The 19,953-nt window shown below is 36.8% G+C and overlaps 1 protein-coding gene across 1 annotated transcript; it reads left to right on the top strand.

The window, feature by feature from the left end:
* The first annotated feature begins 1,157 nt into the window (after nucleotides 1-1,157).
* SLC35E3 (solute carrier family 35 member E3) lies at nucleotides 1,158-14,990 on the top strand. Its single transcript, XM_014052452.2, has 5 exons — nucleotides 1,158-1,740; nucleotides 2,549-2,659; nucleotides 7,547-7,705; nucleotides 8,899-8,981; nucleotides 10,019-14,990. The coding sequence occupies exons 1-5, from the start codon at nucleotides 1,345-1,347 to the stop codon at nucleotides 10,203-10,205; spliced, it is 936 nt and encodes a 311-aa protein (XP_013907927.1). The 5' UTR covers nucleotides 1,158-1,344; the 3' UTR covers nucleotides 10,206-14,990.
* The last annotated feature ends 4,963 nt before the right edge of the window (nucleotides 14,991-19,953 follow it).

Genomic DNA, 19,953 nt, shown 5'->3' with positions numbered 1-19,953 from the left:
CATTCATTCTCTGCCAACTTCCCAAAGGAAAGTCACTGGGGAAGTCTGAAGTCACTCCTGCTTTTTTACTTGCCTGTTGTGGCCCAGCAGGAGCCATTGGAGCTGCGACCAGACTCCGACAGCGAGGGGTCCTATGAATCGGCTCTGGAGGATGTGGAGGACCCTGGACAAGGTTCCGACTCCAAGCAGGGCGCAGAGAGGCTGGTTGGCCACCACAAGGTGCCTGAGCCTTGGACCAGTGGGGAGGAGACAAGGGAGAGTGATTTGGATGCCAGTAGTGTGTTGTTCCTGGATGCCGGGCACTGAAGAGCTAATAGGCGTCAGGAAGAGTTGCGCAAGTACAGGAGGTAGTTGCACTCAGCTGGTGGTCATTAGGCTCATCTCCAAACTATAAACGGACGGCTTGTGCACTGGCCTCTCTTGCAGAAGTCAACGCATTGACTAAAAGTTGGAGAATTTTTGTAACTAGCTTGGTAGGCTGGATTGCTGCCAAGGCTTGTCTGAGTTGCTCCCAAGGTCCTTATCCATTTTGTTATGCTAGGCTTTCAGCCACCGAGGTTTTGGTTTCTTGCTAATAAAGTACATTCCAGTTAAGCTTGTATCGGCAGTCGTTACTGGACGGAGGAGGGGGTCAGAACACTTCCCCCTGGTCATTCTTTTTCCCCAGATGAGGAATGCTTCTGAAAGGATCACCCAACGGGGATTGTTTTATGTATTCATAAAGTCACCAGGAACTGAACCCATCTTGTCTTAGTGTCAGTGGGGATGATTCTTTCTGGATATGTTCGCACCATTCGCTCAGTCATAAAACATGTGTCGATCCAGCCCAAACGGAGATGGAAAGGCGACGACGGCTTCGATGACTGAGAGACACCCGCATGCCTCAACGGCCGGTTCCAGTCTTTTGGGTCGACCTGCGTCGCTGCCTTTACAGAGCTAGTGGCTCTCTCCTGCCTCCTACAGGCGGACTTCTCTCGCCCGGCGCCGGCTTGGACCGAACTTCTCAGCATTCCCAAAACACTCGAAAAAGCTGAAGCAGCCAACCGGAGTCGAGACTGCCGCCGTTTGTCGGCAGCCACCGTGACATTAACCCGCGCAACAATAGCCGGACCCTAAGCGGCGCCCATCCGGAGCCCAGGGAGGGAAGGCGGCCCGGAAAGGCCAGGAGATCCTTCCTGCCGGCCAAGGACCGAAGTCCCGCACAGCGGAAGTTCCTGTGCCTGAGCCACGTGGGCGTGCAAGGGAGAGGCCGTGGCGGCTGTTGTGCCAGCTGTTTGCCCGGGAGCGCTGGCTGCTTCTGCTGCTCCCCAGGAAGCGGATGTGGAGCTCGGAAGAAACTCGGGCATGGAGGGCGGGTGGCTTTCAGAGCGCGGCCGGTTGGCGGCCGGGCTGCTGGTAAACTTGGCGGCGTCTATTTGCATCGTCTTCCTGAACAAGTGGCTGTACGTGCGAATGGGCTTCCCCAACCTCAGCCTCACGCTGGTGCACTTCGCCGTCACCTGGCTGGGACTGTACGTGTGCCAGTCGCTGGGCGCCTTCGCCCCCAAAAGCCTCAGGCCGCGCCAGATCCTCTCTCTGGCGCTCAGCTTCTGCGGCTTCGTGGTCTTCACCAACCTCTCCCTGCAGAACAATACGGTCGGCACTTACCAGCTGGCCAAGGCCATGACCACGCCGGTCATCGTGCTCATCCAGAGCGTGGCCTATGGCAAAACCTTCGCCACCCGCATCAAGCTCACTTTGGTGAGTAGTAGCAGGGCAGGGCATGAAGCCCAAGGAAGAGGGCTGCCCTCCTCGCTTGCGTCTTCTGGGGGATCCCGAAGTAATGGGTGGCAATCTGAGAGCCAGGAGAAATGGAGCAGGGAGTGAAGTATTGTCAGAAATAGCTGTAGACAGAATGGCCTTTTGGGTTGATTATGAAGGCTGGTTAAAAATAATTGATTTAGACAATTGCTTTCCTAGATTTGATTTCAGCCAGCGAGGAACTCTGGGAGTTGAAGTCCACAGGTCTTAAAGTTGCCAAGGTTGGAGACCACTGGATTAGTGTGCTTATAATTTCTAGATAGTATGGATGTGCTGAGTAGGCTTTATGAATGTATATATATGTAGTATATATGTGTGTATGTGTATATATGTGTATGTGTGTATGTATGTATGTGTATATATATGTGTGTGTGTATGTATGTATGTATATATATATGTGTGTGTGTGTATGTATGTGTATATATGTGTGTGTGTGTGTATGTGTATATATATGTGTGTGTGTGTGTACATACATACATACATACATACATACATACATACATACATACATATATATATATATATATATATATATATATATATATATATGCCGTTTTAAAAATTTGTCAGACAAGATGCTATGAAAAGCTAGGGGTATAGTGCCTGCTAGCACTGTATTTATTTATACAGGTTAGAGGCTGTAGAAATTCTAACCATTCTGAGACCAAAAATTTATGAAGACTGTTTCAGTAATGAGAAATAATACTGGAATACATAGGGATCAAATGTTTCTTTCTCTCTTTCACAGATTCCTATCACTTTAGGTGTTTTTTTAAATTCTTATTATGATGTGAAATTTAGTTTACTTGGGATGATATTTGCTGCTCTTGGTGTTATAGTGACATCTCTTTATCAAGTGGTAAGTTGAATATGTTTTTATATGCAAATTTTGAATAATATTTTATGTAATTCATTCTGTATTAATTTCCATTCTTCTGAGTAGAACATATTTGTTCTACATAGTTCCTTGTATTTAAATATGTCTTAGGGAAAGCTATTTTCTGTTGGAAAAACTCTATGAACAAATATATAAATTGTATTTGCAGAAGGCTGGCATATGCACTCTTGAGTTTATCCCAACCTGGCGCCAAGTTGTTTTTGGCCATGGCTTTTGATCATGGATGATGCTGTCTTAGATTAATAAGGAGTTTTGTTTAAAATATTTGTAATATTATTAATATTTTAAATAGTTAATTGAAGAGTTAGTTGATGGAGAGTGGCATGACAGTTTGATTGCTGAATGAAAGTTGTGTTTTATTATTTTTCTTTTGTTCACAAAGTGTTTTGTTTTGACCTTGCACTTCCCCTCCCCTGTGGTTGTAAGCCGCCCTGAGTCCCCTCAGGGAAAAGGGCGGCATATAAATCCCAATAAACCTATAAACCTATGACCAATTTTTTAAAAATATTGTAGGATTGTGTGATGATCTACAGGGATGAGAAACTGTTGCTTATTCTGTTTTGTACTCAACAATAAACTGCATAAGGATGAAAAATTTTGCTTGCAGGAAGCTATTGCATTGTAATATCAAATATTTTGTCTGTGAATAGCCTATTTGGACAGTTTTGAACAGTCTTGATAGTGGTTCATCCCAGTTTCAATAGAAAAGAATAGAAAAGAATATATGTAGCTCAGAGATGAACTATGAGTTCTTGGTATTCTCTTAGTTTGGTTGTTGGCTTTGAAACATTTTTTAAGTTTTTTATTTTTCCTTTCAAATTCATTTTTAGATATACATTCTTATAATTGCTATTTAACATTTGTCAATTCATACCATTTTTCCACCTGTATATTTACATTTATATATTTTCTTATTTCCCCTCCCCCTAATTTAATCATGTGTCATCTGAGATATTTATTTCATGTTTTGTTCCTTTTTCTATTTATATCTTTTTTTCAAGCCCCTCATAAAATCGCCCCCATGTCCTGTAGTACACTGATTCCTCTTTGTTCTTTATTCTCAATATCAACCTGCTCATTTCTGCACAGTCTAATATCTTCTTTATTATCTTCCCTTCCGATGGGATTTTGTTTGCTTTCCAATTTTGTGCAAAAACAATTCTAGCTGCTGTTATTATTTGTACAATCAAATATGAATCTTCTTTACTATATTTCTTTGCCCAATAAAAATACCTCTGGCTTAAACTCTACGGGTTGATGTATCATTTTCTCTAATCATGTTTGTATTTTAATCCAATAGCTTTGTGCGTCCCTACACATCCGCCACATATGATAATATGTTCCTGGCAATTGGTGACATTTCCAACATTTAGCTGATTTATCCTTAAACATTTTTGCTAATCTTTCAGGTGGCATGTGCCATCTACAAAACATTTTATACAAATTCTCTTTGTATGCTGTCACCATTGTCAATTTATAGTTCCTTTCCCATAGTTGTTGCCATTTCTCTAGTTCTATTGTATATCCAAAGTTTTTTGCCCATCTTATTGTTTCTTTAACCTCTTCTTCTAAATTTATTCTAAGTAGATAACTGTACAACTTTTTAATCATTTTTTCATCCGTTCCCATGAGTATCCTATCTAATTCTGAATTTTCCATATTAAAACCATACTCTTTAACATCTTTCTCGTATTTTGTTTGTATTTGCATTTGTTTAAACCATCCTATATCAATCCCTTGTTCTTATAATTATTACTTCTGTTTTAGTTCTCCTTGTGCTGTTAGTATATCTTTGTACCTAATAATCTTTTTCATACTATTAATATTCAGATGTGTCAAAGCTTCCACCGTTGAAAGCCATATTGGTACATCCATATATTGTTTTTCTTTTACTTTTTCCCGTACTGTGTATAAACCATTTCTTACATAGTGTCTCTGAAAATAACCATGTATTCTATTTTTCCCATACCACAAAAAATGTGTGCAACCCAGTTGCATATGGTGTCACTCCAAGGATAATAACCTTGCATTTCTTAATAATATCCATTCTTTTATCCATGTTAGAGCTGCTGCTTGATAGTTTAATTCCCAATTCAGTACACCAAATCCACCTCTAATCCTTGAATCTTGTAACATTCTTAAATTAATTCTCACTTTCTTTCCTTGCCAAATATATTTTCCTATTTTATTTAATTTTTTGAAGTACTTTTTTCCAGTTTTATCGATATTGTTTGGAATAAAAATAATATTCTTGGTAATATATTCATCTTAATTACCGCTATTTTTCCCCTTAGTGATGGCTGTAAGTTTTTCCATTTCTCTATATCCCTTTCAATTTGATTTCTTAGTTTATAATAATTATCTTCCTTAATAGTTACGCATCTCAAAATCAACTGTATTCCCAAAAATTTCACTTTTTTTAACTATTTGAATATCTAATTTCTCCATTTTTTCTGTTTTTCAGTTATGTTTTTCACTAAAAAAATTGTTTTATCTTTATTAATTTTCAATCCTGCCACTCCTCCATACTCTTCTATTTGTTCTAGTAGTTTTGGACATGTTTCTATTGGATCTTCAATAATAAATACCAAGTTATCTGTAAATGCTTTCAATTTATATTCTTCTTTTTTAGCTTTCATTCCTTTTATATCTTTATCTTGCCTTATCTTTCTGTTCAAAACTTCTAGTGTCAATATGAATAATAATGGAAATAGCGGGCACCCTTGCCTAGTCTCTTTTCTAATTGGCATTTTTCTGTCATATCTCCATTTGCCATCACTTTAGCCTGTTGTTCTTTATAGATAGTTTTAACCATATTTATGAATCTCTCCCCCAAATCCATCATTTGCAGTTGCATATCATAAATTGCCAATTTACATTATCAAAAGCTTTCTGTGCATCCAAAAATAACAATGCCATTTGTTTCCTGGGATGTACTTCGTAATATTCTAATGCATTCAATATAATTCACATATTATCTCTAATTTGTCTCTTGGGTAAAAAACCATTTTGATCTGAGTGTATAAATTCACTTAACAGTCTTTGAAGTCTTTCCACTATTATCAATGCAGAGATTTTATAATCTACATTTAATAAAGAAATTGATCTATAGTTCTTTATTTGCTGCAAGTCTGTTTCTTCTTTTGGGATAAGAGTTTTTTCTGGAATCTTAGGTATTTCCGCCTTCTTTAGATTCTGTTTTATCTTGTCCTCTGCCACTGTGTCTTGTTGGTATAATTCCTTATAATATTTTTCTACTATTTTTTTCCTTTTCTTCTTTTTGATAACAAATATTCCCTTCTTGGTCTGATCATTGATTTATGATTTTTTTTCCTTTCTCTTTTTTCATCTTGTACGCCAACCATCGTCCTGGTTTATTTGCGTTTTCAAAGAAATTTTGTCTTGTGGCTTTTGCTTCCAAACATTTTGTTACCTAATTAGGTAACATCATCAAAGCTAGGAGGAAATGGGGTTTGCTCTTTGTTTATATATATATATATAGTAGCTTGTCCTGTCAATGTTGATAGTAGTGGTGTTTTCTCCTTGGTAATTCCTTGATTAGGCTGTTCTTTACTACTTGATTGTTGGTAGTTCCATTTCATAGCTTATGTTGGTTCTGTTGTAGTGGTTAGGTGATCAGGCACTCATCCCAGTTCATATGCATTATTTTTTCCCATAACAATTTTTTGGTGAGAGATAAATGACATTTCTTCTTTTTAGAATGGGAAGGAAGTTAAAAAGACTTCTCAAAGAGTAAGTGAAAGTTGTATCACTAAACATACATTTTAAATTGAGTTTCCTCAAGGCAAATACAAATAGCTGATATTTTAAAGTTTAAAATATTTTCATTAAAGATAATTAAGCAAAACAGTAAGTGATTGTTTTTAGAAGTCTTTACTTGTCTTATTGTTGACTTTCTACTGACGTTGGGAGCCGTAAATCATTATAGTACCTATAGGCTTCTGCTTTCTCCACCCAACAACAGGCCAACAGCTCAATGCGACCTTCAGATTCATTCTCCAGGAGCATGTCCAACACAAGATGCAGGGCATGCATGCTCTGCACTTCTGGCAAGCTCTCATTCTTCTACTTCCTCCCATTTTGCGCCACACTGAACAATGCCTCTTGTACAGCTACTACCTTCACCCAGGGAGCCACAGCTGCCTGTTCTGTGTCATCCAGCAACAAAACATGCTATGCCTCACGGTCCTTTCTCACTGCACATTCCATGGTTTACAGGCTATTGGTCCTTACATTGACAATGGAACCTGGGAGTCTTCCACCTGTACCACTGCCCTACTTCGTCTCAAGCTGATAACTCCTAGAGTTGTTCAGCCAGCATGGTTATTATTAAAAATATTGGCAGCTGAAATAATAATATATAGAAGATGCCCACACTGAGGAAATTTACTCTAGAGCTATCCATGAAGGTCATAGCTGGAATATTTTCTTGTTTTCTCAATTTACCCATACTGTGCAGTTATTAGCTTGCATCAACTTCAAATTCAAAAGTTTTAGCTCATGTTTGCTCCATAATATTTAATTACTAGCAAGCTTGCATATTAAGATGCCTTTCTGCTTTCAAAATATTTTATTCAGTTTCTTTTTTTGGCTTTTTAAGGAATCTGTGATCTAGACACTAATTTGTATGCCATTGTATCAGGATAAACAGAAGAAACTGGTTGTCTTTTCTTTCAGATTCTTCAGCTGCCTTGTGCAATTGGAATAAATAGGGTTGAGCTATACATGCTTTTCTTAAAGTACATAACTGCCATATTTTAGAAGGCATATTGTAATTCATGTCAAGGTTAGACATATGGGCTATTAATATATTTTTCTTTGTTTCAGTGGGTAGGAGCAAAACAACATGAACTACAGGTAAATTCTATGCAGCTACTATACTATCAAGCACCAATGTCATGCGGCATGTTGCTGTGCGTTGTTCCCTTCTTTGAGCCGGTCTTTGGAGAAGGTGGAATTTTTGGCCCCTGGACTCTCTCTGCTGTGGTAAATTGTTTATGTTTCTTCATTCTATTTGTTCTAAATGCTCTTAAAATTTAATAAACAACATTCCTATTTAAATATAGGCAAATATAATCCTAAATTTGGAAGTTTTTTATTGAATCATTGTTTCTCATTATTTAGTTGCTAGCCACTGAATTGTCAAATGTGAGATTTTACAACTGAAGGACTGCATGAAAAGGTCAACCCAATACTGAATTATTTTTTAAAATAATTTTTACTTTATACATTAACATAAATTAGTCCAGCTAATAATGACTGCGTAGAGTATATTGCTTTTCAAACTTTTTCAGGTATTTGTCTGAAGGCACACAATGAAGTAATCTTCCTGAAATCAAACAAGCTGGTCTTGAATGATTCATTTACATTGTTTTGGTTAGAGTGGTTCTCGGCTTGGTTCTTCTCTTGCCCTGAATTTTGACTATTTTTGACTCTTTGCCAGCTTGTAGTACCATTAGGTGTTAATGCTCTGATGGTCATTTTCTAATTGTAATGGCATTCTTGCTGCTTAATGTTTACTTTTACTTCATACTTTGTGGTGGCATATTTTTGTTTCAAAATAAAAATTAATTTTTAATTCATGCTTTCATTGTATATCACTCTGTGCATGATGTAATCAAAAGGCACAGTTTATAAATTCAGCAAATGATAAATAATTCAAAATATACTGACAATGTCTCCTTAAATGGTGATGAAACATTTGCAACCAAATTGCCAAGCAACCAAACTGCCAAGCTCAAACCAACAGCCTAACTTCCAACCCGAGCTACTAATATTCAAACATATTTCAATGATAAATAAAACTGGTTAGGAGATGGTACTTGAGACATTGCTGGAAATAGGTATTGTGAAATGTAAATCTATGAAACCCTTTTTATATAGTTTTGTTAACTTTTATACTCCATATTTCAGCTATCAATTAAATGTTCAAAGAAAAATGCTTCAATATTTTTAACATTTATCAAATGGAATAATTCAAAGTAGAAAAAGCTAAGGATAAGAAATCAGATCCAATTGTTTATAAACACAGGCTGTAATTCTTACTGTGAATGTAAAATGATCAGAAAAGCAATGAACAGGATACCATTTGACACCATCGATGTCACTTTATAGAGGATATTGTCTATTAAAAATAATTTGCAGTGATTTGTAAGTGCTTTCCCCTCCCTAATCCACAGTCTATGGTGCTGGTTTCTGGAATAATAGCATTTATGGTGAACTTGTCTATTTACTGGATTATTGGGAATACTTCACCAGTGACGTATCCTTTCACTTGAAAAATTATTGCTGCAGTTTTGCAAAATTATTTACTGTATTACACTGGTAATAAACTCTACAAGTCAGAAACATCAGGTGAGTCACCAATAAGATCTTTTAAGTAAAACTTTCAGAAATTGTAGAATCATATTGTATTGGACTTAAATACTATGTTTTAGGATCTTTCAACAAGTTTGTTTGCATTGTTTTATGAGAGAATAACTAATCTCCAATTCCTGAATTTACTTTCTATAGTAGCAGTAAAATAATGATGAATCTTTTATTGAAAAATATATTAAATGAACACAGGCAGTCCTCGACTTACAACAGTTCGTTTAGTGACTGTTCAGAGTTACAATAGCCCTCAAAAAGTCCATTTTTCAGACTTATGATCGTTGCAGCATCCCCATAATCAAAATTCTCAATTCTCAGCAATGTTTCGGGGTGATGTGAACACCTTCTGACAAGCAAAGCCACTTCGGAAACCAGATTCAGTTAATAACCATGTTACTAACTTAACAGCTGCAGTGGATTCACTTAACAACTATGGCAGGAGAGGTGGTATAAACGTCTTAGCAACATAAATTTCAGGATTACCTGTATTGTTAACAGTGAGAGAAGTTTTCCTTAAAGGCAAAAATGAATGAACAAATACAAGAGAAAGTCTTGCTAGGCATTTTTAAGAACCATTGTACATAATAAGAAACTATGGAGGTGACTCTAGCAAAAGTATGCACTAACAGTAACAAAAATATTATTTAAGCGCAGGAGAAGAGGAAAACTTTAGAATGAAACTGACTCCACTAACTTGCTTGGGAATAAGAAAGAGGGAGGAAAATGCTATTGGGCTTTCAAGATTCTATAACTTGTATTAATGAAGCAGAGTTCCAGTTATTCTTGAGGGATGTATTTTCTGACCTAGTTTACATTTACAAGAGTGGGACTTAAGAAGCCAAACTGGCACAGGATATAGTATTTGATTATTTTGGATTAATTATTGGATTTGGCTTAATTATGATGTTCCTTAACACGGTTATATAGATACAACATGTTTGGACACTTCAAATTCTGCATCACCCTCATGGGAGGATATCTCTTATTTAAGGATCCTTTATCGATTAATCAAGGCCTTGGAATTACATGCACATTGTTTGGCATTCTAGCTTATACACACTTCAAACTTAGTGAGCAAGATGGGAGCAAAAGCAAGCTGGTTCAACGTCCGTAAATTAAGTATTTTTGTTGGTAACAAATGAATTGCTTTAATATGCACTGATTCCAAAAGCAATGTACTGTCCATGGAGGAATCTAAAATTGTCCATCTCCCAGCAGAGCAGGTATTCTCTCTCCTATAGCCGCCATGCACTGCCTCCACCTCCTCTGGCCAGTTGGGGTATGGATTGGATTACATCGAGGGGGTCACAGGACTCAGCAGAAAGAAAAGCATAGTAAAGAAGACTGGTAGTTGATGTGTGTCTGCTTACGTTGGCATGCCCAGATTCTCCCTCTCTCTTCTCTCCCCTTCCCTGTGTGTGTGTTGTGTGTGTTTGTATACACATATGTATGTATGCACAATTTGTTTTTTAAAGGGCTGTTTGTAATTACAGTGCAATCATTGTGAACTGTTCTATTTATACCAAATGAACTCATTCAGACAGATAGTGTTTTTTGCTAGAAAATTAATCATGTCCTTATGATTATGTCAGTATTAAGAGACTGTTTTTGTGATCAAGTGAACATTGAAGTTTCTTGATATGGTAAATACCGAAAACCAAATTGTTTTTTCTGGATTTTTAATTTCCATCTGGGACTTTGTTTCTAGTAGTCACATGCATTGTTATATTTTTTTCTGCATATTTTAAAACTTAATGTATATTTAACTATAATTAACATTCACGGTTGAACAAAATACTGGTACTCCAAAATTATTAAGACTGAGAATTTTACAAGTTGTTAAATTTTCTAAGTTTATAAGTATTACCTAACTCAGTGCAGGCTGGCTCCTGTAGTTTGAAAGTGTTTTCTTTTACTTTGTTCAAGATTCAGTAATTTATATAAAAGATTTATTTTCTTATTATTTTGGCCAGTGTAGATGTAGTGTTACTTGCAACTTGATTTGTAAACTTTCTTGCAATTTGTATATATTTCTGCTATGTTTTAAACATATTTAAGACAACTTCCAAAGCATTATGGGGATTTTTTAAAATCAATATCATCCTCTTAACCCCAGGTTAAGAATAAATTCTCACTGAATATTAACTTGGTGATATAAAGATAATCATAGTTAAATCAAGATAGGGTATTAATCAGTCTCACCCAAATGTATCCTTATGTTTTAAACTGTAGTTATAATATCGACTAGAAATTACCAGTTCAATTTAGTTGGATTATGATTAGCTATGGATTTGTCATGTTACCAGATTCTATGCTATCAACACTGTATAGAAGAGTTTTGTATTCTTGACCATAATAGAGGCTGCTTATTATGGTTGGAAGTCATAACAGCAGTTAAAGGAAGTGACTCATTTGCAATCCCTTCAGCCCTGCTTTCCCAGATGTGGTTGTTCAATAGATCATGATGTCCTTTGGGGTGGCCGGGGAGGCTCTGGAAGGCCTAATCCAGGGTCTCCCCCACCCCCAAGACATCCTGAACTCTGTTTTCCTCCCCTAAGCATCTCTGCAGGCTTTGGGCCTGATTCCCATCCCACCAAGTGCCACACCTTCCTCCCCACTTCATGTCACCATCGCACACTTTTCAAAGATCTCTGATCTCAGTTAGGGAAAGAGGACAGGCTGCTTCCAGGATGTTACTGTGTGGCCCAGCAACAGAGAAGCTTGTTGTGCTCCTCTAACACACATTCTGCAGTATTCTACCCCATTCTTCAGGGCTGCGGAATACTGTGGAACTCGTGTTAGAGAAGCAAAGTAACCACTCCATTGGCACTATCCTGGAAGAAGCCATTATTTTCCAAGCCACCACAATTCAATGTGGCTGCTTGGGAAATTACAGCTGTTTCTGGGGTCGCATCACAGCCCAGGAGCAGAGCAGCCTGTCCTTCCCTAAACTGAGCTCTGGAGATCTTTTAAAGGTAAGTGAGGAGGAGGAGGATATAGATCCCGGCAGGATGGAAAGCAGGCCCAAGGCCTGCAGGAATCCGAGGAAGGGAATGGGCATGGGAAACAGGTAGGGAGATGCTACAAGATCCTGCAGCCAGCCCTAAGGGCAAAGTACTGTAATGGAACACCAGAGGTTTAACAAAAAGGCAAGAATTCTATAATAAAAGTGTAGTCTCGGACAAATCTTGTTATTATTGCTTTATATATTGAAAAGTGTTATGTTCTGCTTTATTTTTGAGAGCCAGTCTGGTCTATAGGTGGTCCTTGTCTTACAACCATTCATTTAATGACAGCTTGAAGTTACAACAACTCTGACAAAAATGACTTTATGACAGTTGCACTGTCATGGGGGTCATTATCTGTAATCTTCCCAGCTGACATCCGACAAGCAAAATCATTGGGAGAAGCTGGGCTCACTTAACAACCATGTGATTCACTTAACAACTACAATGATTCGTTGAACAATGGTGGCTAAAAGAGTCATAAAAAGGGGAAAACTCATTTAACAACTGTCTTCTTTAGCAATGGAAATGTTGGGCTCAGTTGTGGTCATAAGTCAAGAACTATGTGTATGGTTAAGGCCTGAGGCTAGAAACCACAAGACTGATATCCCTGGTTTTGCCTTTGGAACAGTCATTCTCAGTTGTTGTGGGGAAAATGGAGCCAGGAGAATTAGATATGTTTGCTGTCTTGAATGTGTGGGTGTGGGAGAGGGTGTATATAAATCTTTTAAAATGTATTGGAGAAAATACTTTTCTAGGAAAGGAACAAAAGTCACTTTCCTAATGAATCTTTAATTTTAAAATAGTTATTATCTGAATATTCCAAATTTTAACTATAGTTCTAATTGAAAGCACCCAGTACAGTCACGGTGAATTAATCAACTGTAATAATTTACTGTTCAGCCAAATTCTAGAAGGGAATGCAAAACATGAGATGAACTGGACCAATATATTGACACTATGATTCAAGATCCGTAGTTGGTTTTATGTACTCATTAAACATATTGTCTGATTAATGTACATTTTTGGAATCCAAAGCTGCAAAAATTATTGAAACCTCATCATACTATACACTAATGTAATGACCTCTAATTTTCTGAAAATGCAAGCACAGTCTGTATTTTGAACCTTTGATTCATTTGTACTGTTTGTTACAGGAAAATGTAGTTGTTTCTTAATTGTATACATTTATGTTAGAAATTAACCTTGTAGGCTTATATTACTTTTGTGAGTGTATATAAAATCAGTCTGAATCAATTTGCTTTGTCCATTGAAAGTCATGCTGGATCAGTCCTAGTTCAGCACCATAATCTCCTACTGACTCTATTGTGTATGTTTGTATGTATTAAGTTCTTGTGTACACACCATCCATTCGTCCCCTGGCAATTTCAATTTTTACAAAGAACAAACCCAAAAGCTGATGAGGAACAGAGTCTTTGCTCTCCTGTTACAAGTAGATACTTAGCTCCCATAAAAGATTTAGGTTTGTTGTTATCCTGCCTTTATTGTTTCCATAAATAACTGAAGGTGATAAACATAACTAATATTCTTTCCTCCTCCTACTTTCCCCACAACAAATCTATGAAAGTTGAGCTGAGAATGTGTGACTGACCTAAAGACACCTGGTTGATTTTTACTCCCAGTTTCCTGGTTTCTGGTGTCTTAACCACTATATCAAACTGGCTCCTATGTACCTGAACTTCAAAGTTGGCATTTTACAGTATGCTTTCAAAAGTATTCATTTTGGAAGGGAGTTCACTTTTATTTCAAAAATACATTTGATCATTATATTAGAATAAAGACATTACAATGTTTTGGGATATTTTTTTTGCTTTGTTTTCTTATAAAATATGCTATAAAACAGAACTTTTAATGTATTATCCAAACATTTTTCCCATATCACTTTAGGAAGCTGTGATAATGAGCAAAAAACTGAATCTATCTCCTCCAATAAAATGTCTCTGAAATGTCATGAAGAATATAAATTTAATATGCTTTCAGAAATTTGGCCAGTATATTTTATAAGCTGCCTTAAGTGGATCTTTTTTTAAAGAGGAGCATTTGTTCACATGCACAAAAGTAATAGCACAGAACATGCCCCCAGTTTCATTTGCTGTTCTAAAAGTATTTGATATCTTGAATACCAAATTTATTCAGTAAATCATTCTTGTACTTTCTGTCAGTATTATGAAAGCTCAGCTATTTCATGTGATTAGCTGGATCTTAGCTATTATTCAGACTGAAGAATGCTTTAAATGCAATATTTGATAGCTGTAGTTATTATTCAAAACTGCCTGCTAAAGGTAATGTTCAAAACAGCATGTCCAGGGCAGTATCATTGTGTATTACAAAGCAATTTTGTGCTCTGAAGAGTATTTTCTGAAATGTAAATACAATTTTAAAATGTCAAGTCCTTGCATCCTATGTCTTGAAGAGAGTAACAATAATTTAGAGTATCTTTATCCATCCAAGCTCAATATATTCTTTCCTCAAGTCTTTTAGAGAACAAAATGGTAACTCCACATCTCATTCAGCTGTAACATTTATTGCATTTGTAAAATAAATTTCCATTGATGGGGAATTTGTAGGTCTCTACATGCTACTGGATTCCACCACTTGTCAGACTTACAGGGTTTTAAGAATAACTGGAGTGTCAATCCACTAATATCTAGAGACTTAATAATTTTCACCCCTTATTAATATAATTATAACACACAACAAACATGTACAAAATATTAATAGGGATGGTGTAGATGGTAGTCTGCACTGTGGAAGTTTTTTTATTGTCAGAAATAGAATATATCATAAAATATATTTATGACTGTATAAAACAGAATGGCAATGTTTTTTAATGTAATATACTTGTTTTTTATGAATAAAATAGATCTTTATTAGTCTTGCCTCTGAACTATTTTGCTTCTTTTAGAAAACTGAAACAGTTTTCACTTCTTTAATATCTACACTATCTCCCCCTAATATGCAGCAGATTAAGTGATGTATTTTTACTACTCTTTATTTTTCAAAATACTTAAATGGAATGCTATTATACTGAAAAAAGGTAATATTTAAGGAAAACATGATTGTGTTGATACAAATATTTCTACAATTGTCCACTTTCATAATTATCTTTCTTTATCTCTCTCACCCACTCACCCACACAGAATTCTGCCATAAGCACATGCATCCCACAATCGTTCAGAATTGCCTGCCTTTTCATTCTTTTCTCAAGCAGCAGCAGCTGGGGAGAGGTGGAGAATATCTCCAGGAACCCGGAGAGACACAACTCCTGGCCTTCACTGGATCAGCTGATCCATGGGCCATGCATGGTTAAGGGGCCAAGGTGACAGGGAAGGGAAGGGCTGCTTCCCACCCACTTCACTAGGGCTTATCTGGGGGGTACGTCTTATATTAGGCCCACCCCAAAAAATCAGGGGAGGGCTTACTTTAAGGGGAGGTTGTTTTTTTGGGGAAACACAGCTAGAGGATTTTGGACCAGTCATTCTTTTTCAGCCTCAGGAAGAAGGAAAGGCAAACCACTTCTGAAAAATGTTGCCCAAAAAATTTCATGGAATTTCCCAGGCAGTGGCTAGGAGTCAAAGGTAACTAGGAGGCATATATGTATTTTACACACACACACACAAATATAATATACTAGGAGAAAAATAATGCTCTTGAATTTGGAATAGTTTTTAAAATTGAGTAGGGCAGTACATTCAACGTAGCTGCAACCATACCAATTTTTAAAAAATCTTGTCCCAAATTATTGCAGAGCCTGGATGAAAAAGCTCTACTTATATTAAAAATATTGCTTATTTTTATCACAGAAAAATGATTTCATGAATTTTTTTTTAAACAGGTTTACTAGTTCAGGGAAAATTTCAAGATAGAACATTAAATTATCTTGTTTTTTTTCTTGGATATAGGCAAGCAATTACAGCATGTGAAAGAAGTCATAGGGCCTTGACATACTATCACAACAATGTGATTATAGAATTTCAAAAATTCCTGACTTTATCTCAGTATAAATTAACATAAGTTTAGCAAGGACACTTGTGAAAACAAATAATACATCAAAATGAGAACAATGAATTCAAGATCAAGAAACAAATGTTTTCCCTTGTATAATTGAAAATATCTTTACTGTATATTTATTTGAGTTACATTTTTAATTTGCTACACCTAGAGGATAATTGATAATTGTATCAATTATTACTATTTTTGCTGATCTGAATCAATTTGGCCTTGGTATTTTGTATCGGTGTTCCAAATGCCAAAAGTAATTTTACTGACCAAATATTAGGATGATGAGAATAATATCTTAGAGGAAAAGAGTGGTTGTGTCTTCCCTTACAGTAGCTTTCAGTGATGGGCCACTTCCTTTAATACTAGCACCACACTGGAGGTTTTTCTCCTGGATAGTCAAGAGATGCCAATTTTTGAAACCATCTACAAGTACATGAGTTCCTCAGAGCTCATCCTTCCCTAGCCAAGACCTACCTCCACTCTTTCAGTTTTAAGTCTCTCTATTTTAACTAATCATATTGGTACAAATTAACATTTTCACATGGGAAATTCCTGATATTTCAATAACCTCTATAAGGGAGAAGGAGGGAAACCAAGTTTACTCTTGTGGGCCACTGATGTATGTTCTGTCCAGACCATGTTATCTTTTGAAGAAACCTCTGCTTGTTGACAGTTCACAGATGGATTTCTACCTAAACCATTCCCAAGCTTTGTTGTTACTGATTAGCCCAATAGGCCATATCAAAATACAAAAGGAAACATTCAGAAGAAAACATAAAATGTGACACAATAGAACATGTAAAAGTGAAGTTACAACAAATAAAAAGGGATAAATAAGGAACACAATATCATATTTCTGAATCACCCCTACAATTTAGTCCAATCAGACCAACATATGTAGATCTCAGCCGGATTGTTTTATTCAGACAAAGGACTGTGAAATCAATCCCACATCAGAAAACATCTGTGATAAAAAGTGGACATGCACTGGAGTTTCAGGTTATACTGTATTTAACAAATGCTATCTTCCGTCATTAGATACTTTACCTCCTACATACTTTGAATGCAGGGGGAAAGTGTTCTTTGATTAGATGTTGGGTCATGTCTAATATACACTACTAGTGGAAAATAGACCTCTATAGGAATTACTGTCAATTCAATAAGGAGAATGGAGGATTTGACAACTATAGGTACCAGGCTCTACAGTTTGTAGGACTGTAAATTACACGTCTGTAAAACGTAAGACACATTTTATCCTTAAGAACCCTAAAAATTTTTAACTCCAAATCCCACTCAGAGATTGTATCTCAGCATCCTACATAAAACCTTTCAAAGGCATCCAGTTTAATTTGTCAGAGTATACCAGTAATAGAATGATAGATGGCTACTTTGTAGAATATAAGAACATGGTTTATTCTAGGGAAGGCAAGCAAAAAGAGTAAATATCATAAAATACCATTTCTCCAGAGTTTAGTTTGGTCTATGAGAGCCAGTTTGGTCTAGTGGTTAAGGCAATAGGCTAGAAAGCGGGAGACTTTAAGTCCTACCTTAGCTATGAACATAAGCTGTGTGATGTTGTGTCAGTCACTGACTTAGCCCAAGTTACGTCACAGGATTGTTGTGGGGAAAATAGGAAACAGAATATGTGTTGGATACGTTTAAGGAGCAAATAACATGGGTTTTGTTATTTGTTAACTAACATAGTTACCTTGGATTTTAATCTGATTTATATTTTTTCTTTTAAAGTGATGTTCAAGATTTATTAGCTTTTAGCATTCCTAAACTGATGAACAAGAGGGAGACTAGCTCCTGATAAGAAAAGCTCCTGATAAGATTTGTTAGTACAAATCGGAGTCTAGTTTATCTCTTTTGTGAACCCTAAACCTTTCTCCTTATACAAGTTATTCCCCTTCAGATCTCATTTTAATAAACATGCATGCTATTATCCTGTCCAATCAACTTTCTTCTTTCAGACTTCTTTGTTATTTTAACTGAAAGACCTTTAACAACCCATCCAACTCTGATATTCTGTTTTTGGTATTGTATGTGTGTGTGAACTTTGCATTGATTTTCCTTTGCATTTAGTTTGGATTTATCCTAAATAATGGGTTGGAGGGCATTCTTGTCAAAGGAACAATCCTATGAAATTTTATTTACAGCATGTGTTTTTGGAACTCCTTGCTACTGCAGAGAGGTGATTAATTGCTGGTTATTTGTACCGTTAATTAGTTATTTGTAAAAATAATATGAGAAATAAATAGTATGATAATACCAATATAAGAAATCTAAGTTTACTTTTTAAGGTAATGGAAATACAATTTTAAAATGTATTTATTTTTATCTGAAATAAGCATAGAATAAATGATGCAATTTGTGACAAAAATTCCTTCAGGTTAATGTGTTAATTCTGTCATCAACATTAATACCTCATGACTTTTATACATTTGGGGCTTTTACTTGTGTAAGCCTCAGCTTACACAAGTGCAATGGCAAAAGACTGTAATCCAATTCAATACAAATTCAAGGAATATCACAGAGGAAAATCATTTCTTCAAGAAATTTGAAGAAAAAAAGTATTTTTATGTACAAGTGTTGTGGCTCGGTAGGAGCCTTTGGAGCTGCTATCAGACTCTGAGAAGATAACAAGCAGCTGTGGCTCGTTAAGATCTCCTCCTCAGATAAAAGACTGATGGTGCCACGCCCTAGTTGCAGAAGTCAACGTTCGTTCGTTCATTCCATTCCGTTCCGTGCCTGTCATAGTCAAGTCTCTGTTTGTTTGCAATCATCGAGAAGAAGCACTTGGATAAGTGATTTGCTTTATATAAACCTGGTTTGCTGTGAGAGTTTGTTTTTGCATTTGCTGTTTAACTTTTTGCCAGAGAATTTATCTATGTTTATTTTGGGCTCGCAGCCAGCAAAAGACTCTGACGCTACTGGCCCCACATTGGCAAACAGGGGGCAGGAGAGAATTGAGGGGGAGGAAAGAATTCCAAAGGAGTATTGGGATCTCAGGGTTTTTTTTAGTGAAAAATCTTCTGACAAATTACCCCCCCCCCCAGACCCACAGATTGCACCATTGATATTTTACCTGGGGTGAAGCTTCCAAAGCCCCAAATATATTCAATGTCCCCTAGGGAAATGGAGGAAATTCATTGATAAGAACTTGGAAAGGGGTTTCATTGAACCGGCGAGACCCAAGGTAGCAGCTCCTGTACTATTCAGAGAGAAGAAAGATGGCTCCCTGAGATTATGTGTTAATTTCAAAAACTTGAACGCCATCTCATCTCAGAACCTCTACCCGTTGCCACTAATGAAGGACATGCTGGCCCAACTAGGGAAGGGCTGTATTTTCACTAAGTTGGACTTAAGAGAGGCGTATTATAGAGTCAGAATTAAAGAGGGGGACGAACGGAAAACTGCTTTCAACTGTCCCCTTGGCTGTTTCCAATTTCGTGTGATGCCATTTGGCCTACAGGGGGTGCCAGCGGTCTTCATGCAACTAATGAGGTTTTACATGACCATCTTTACAAGGGCGTTATCGTATATTTAGATGATATCCTTATTTACACGGAAACACGTGAAGAACACGTGAAGCTGGTTCGTACAGTGCTGAAGAAACTTCGGGCAGCTGAACTCTATGCCAAATTATCCAAGTGTGAATTCCATTAGGAGAAGGTTGACTACCTGGGCTATCGCATCTCCCACGAGGGTGTTGAAATGGACCCCGCTAAGGTCAAAGCGGTCACCGAGTGGGAGGCCCCTCGTACATGCAAGCAATTGCAAACATTTTTGGGTTTTGCTAATTTCTATTGCCAATTTATTTCCTCTTTTGCT

This window comes from Thamnophis sirtalis, unplaced genomic scaffold (genome assembly GCF_051295495.1).
Source record: "Thamnophis sirtalis isolate CommonGarterSnake01/CBP01778 unplaced genomic scaffold, rThaSir2_p1.2 scaffold_9, whole genome shotgun sequence".
In the NCBI taxonomy this organism is placed as follows: Eukaryota; Metazoa; Chordata; class Lepidosauria; order Squamata; family Natricidae; genus Thamnophis; species Thamnophis sirtalis.
Note: the sequence above shows the minus strand (reverse complement) of the source record. Positions and strands in the feature narration are given on the sequence as shown.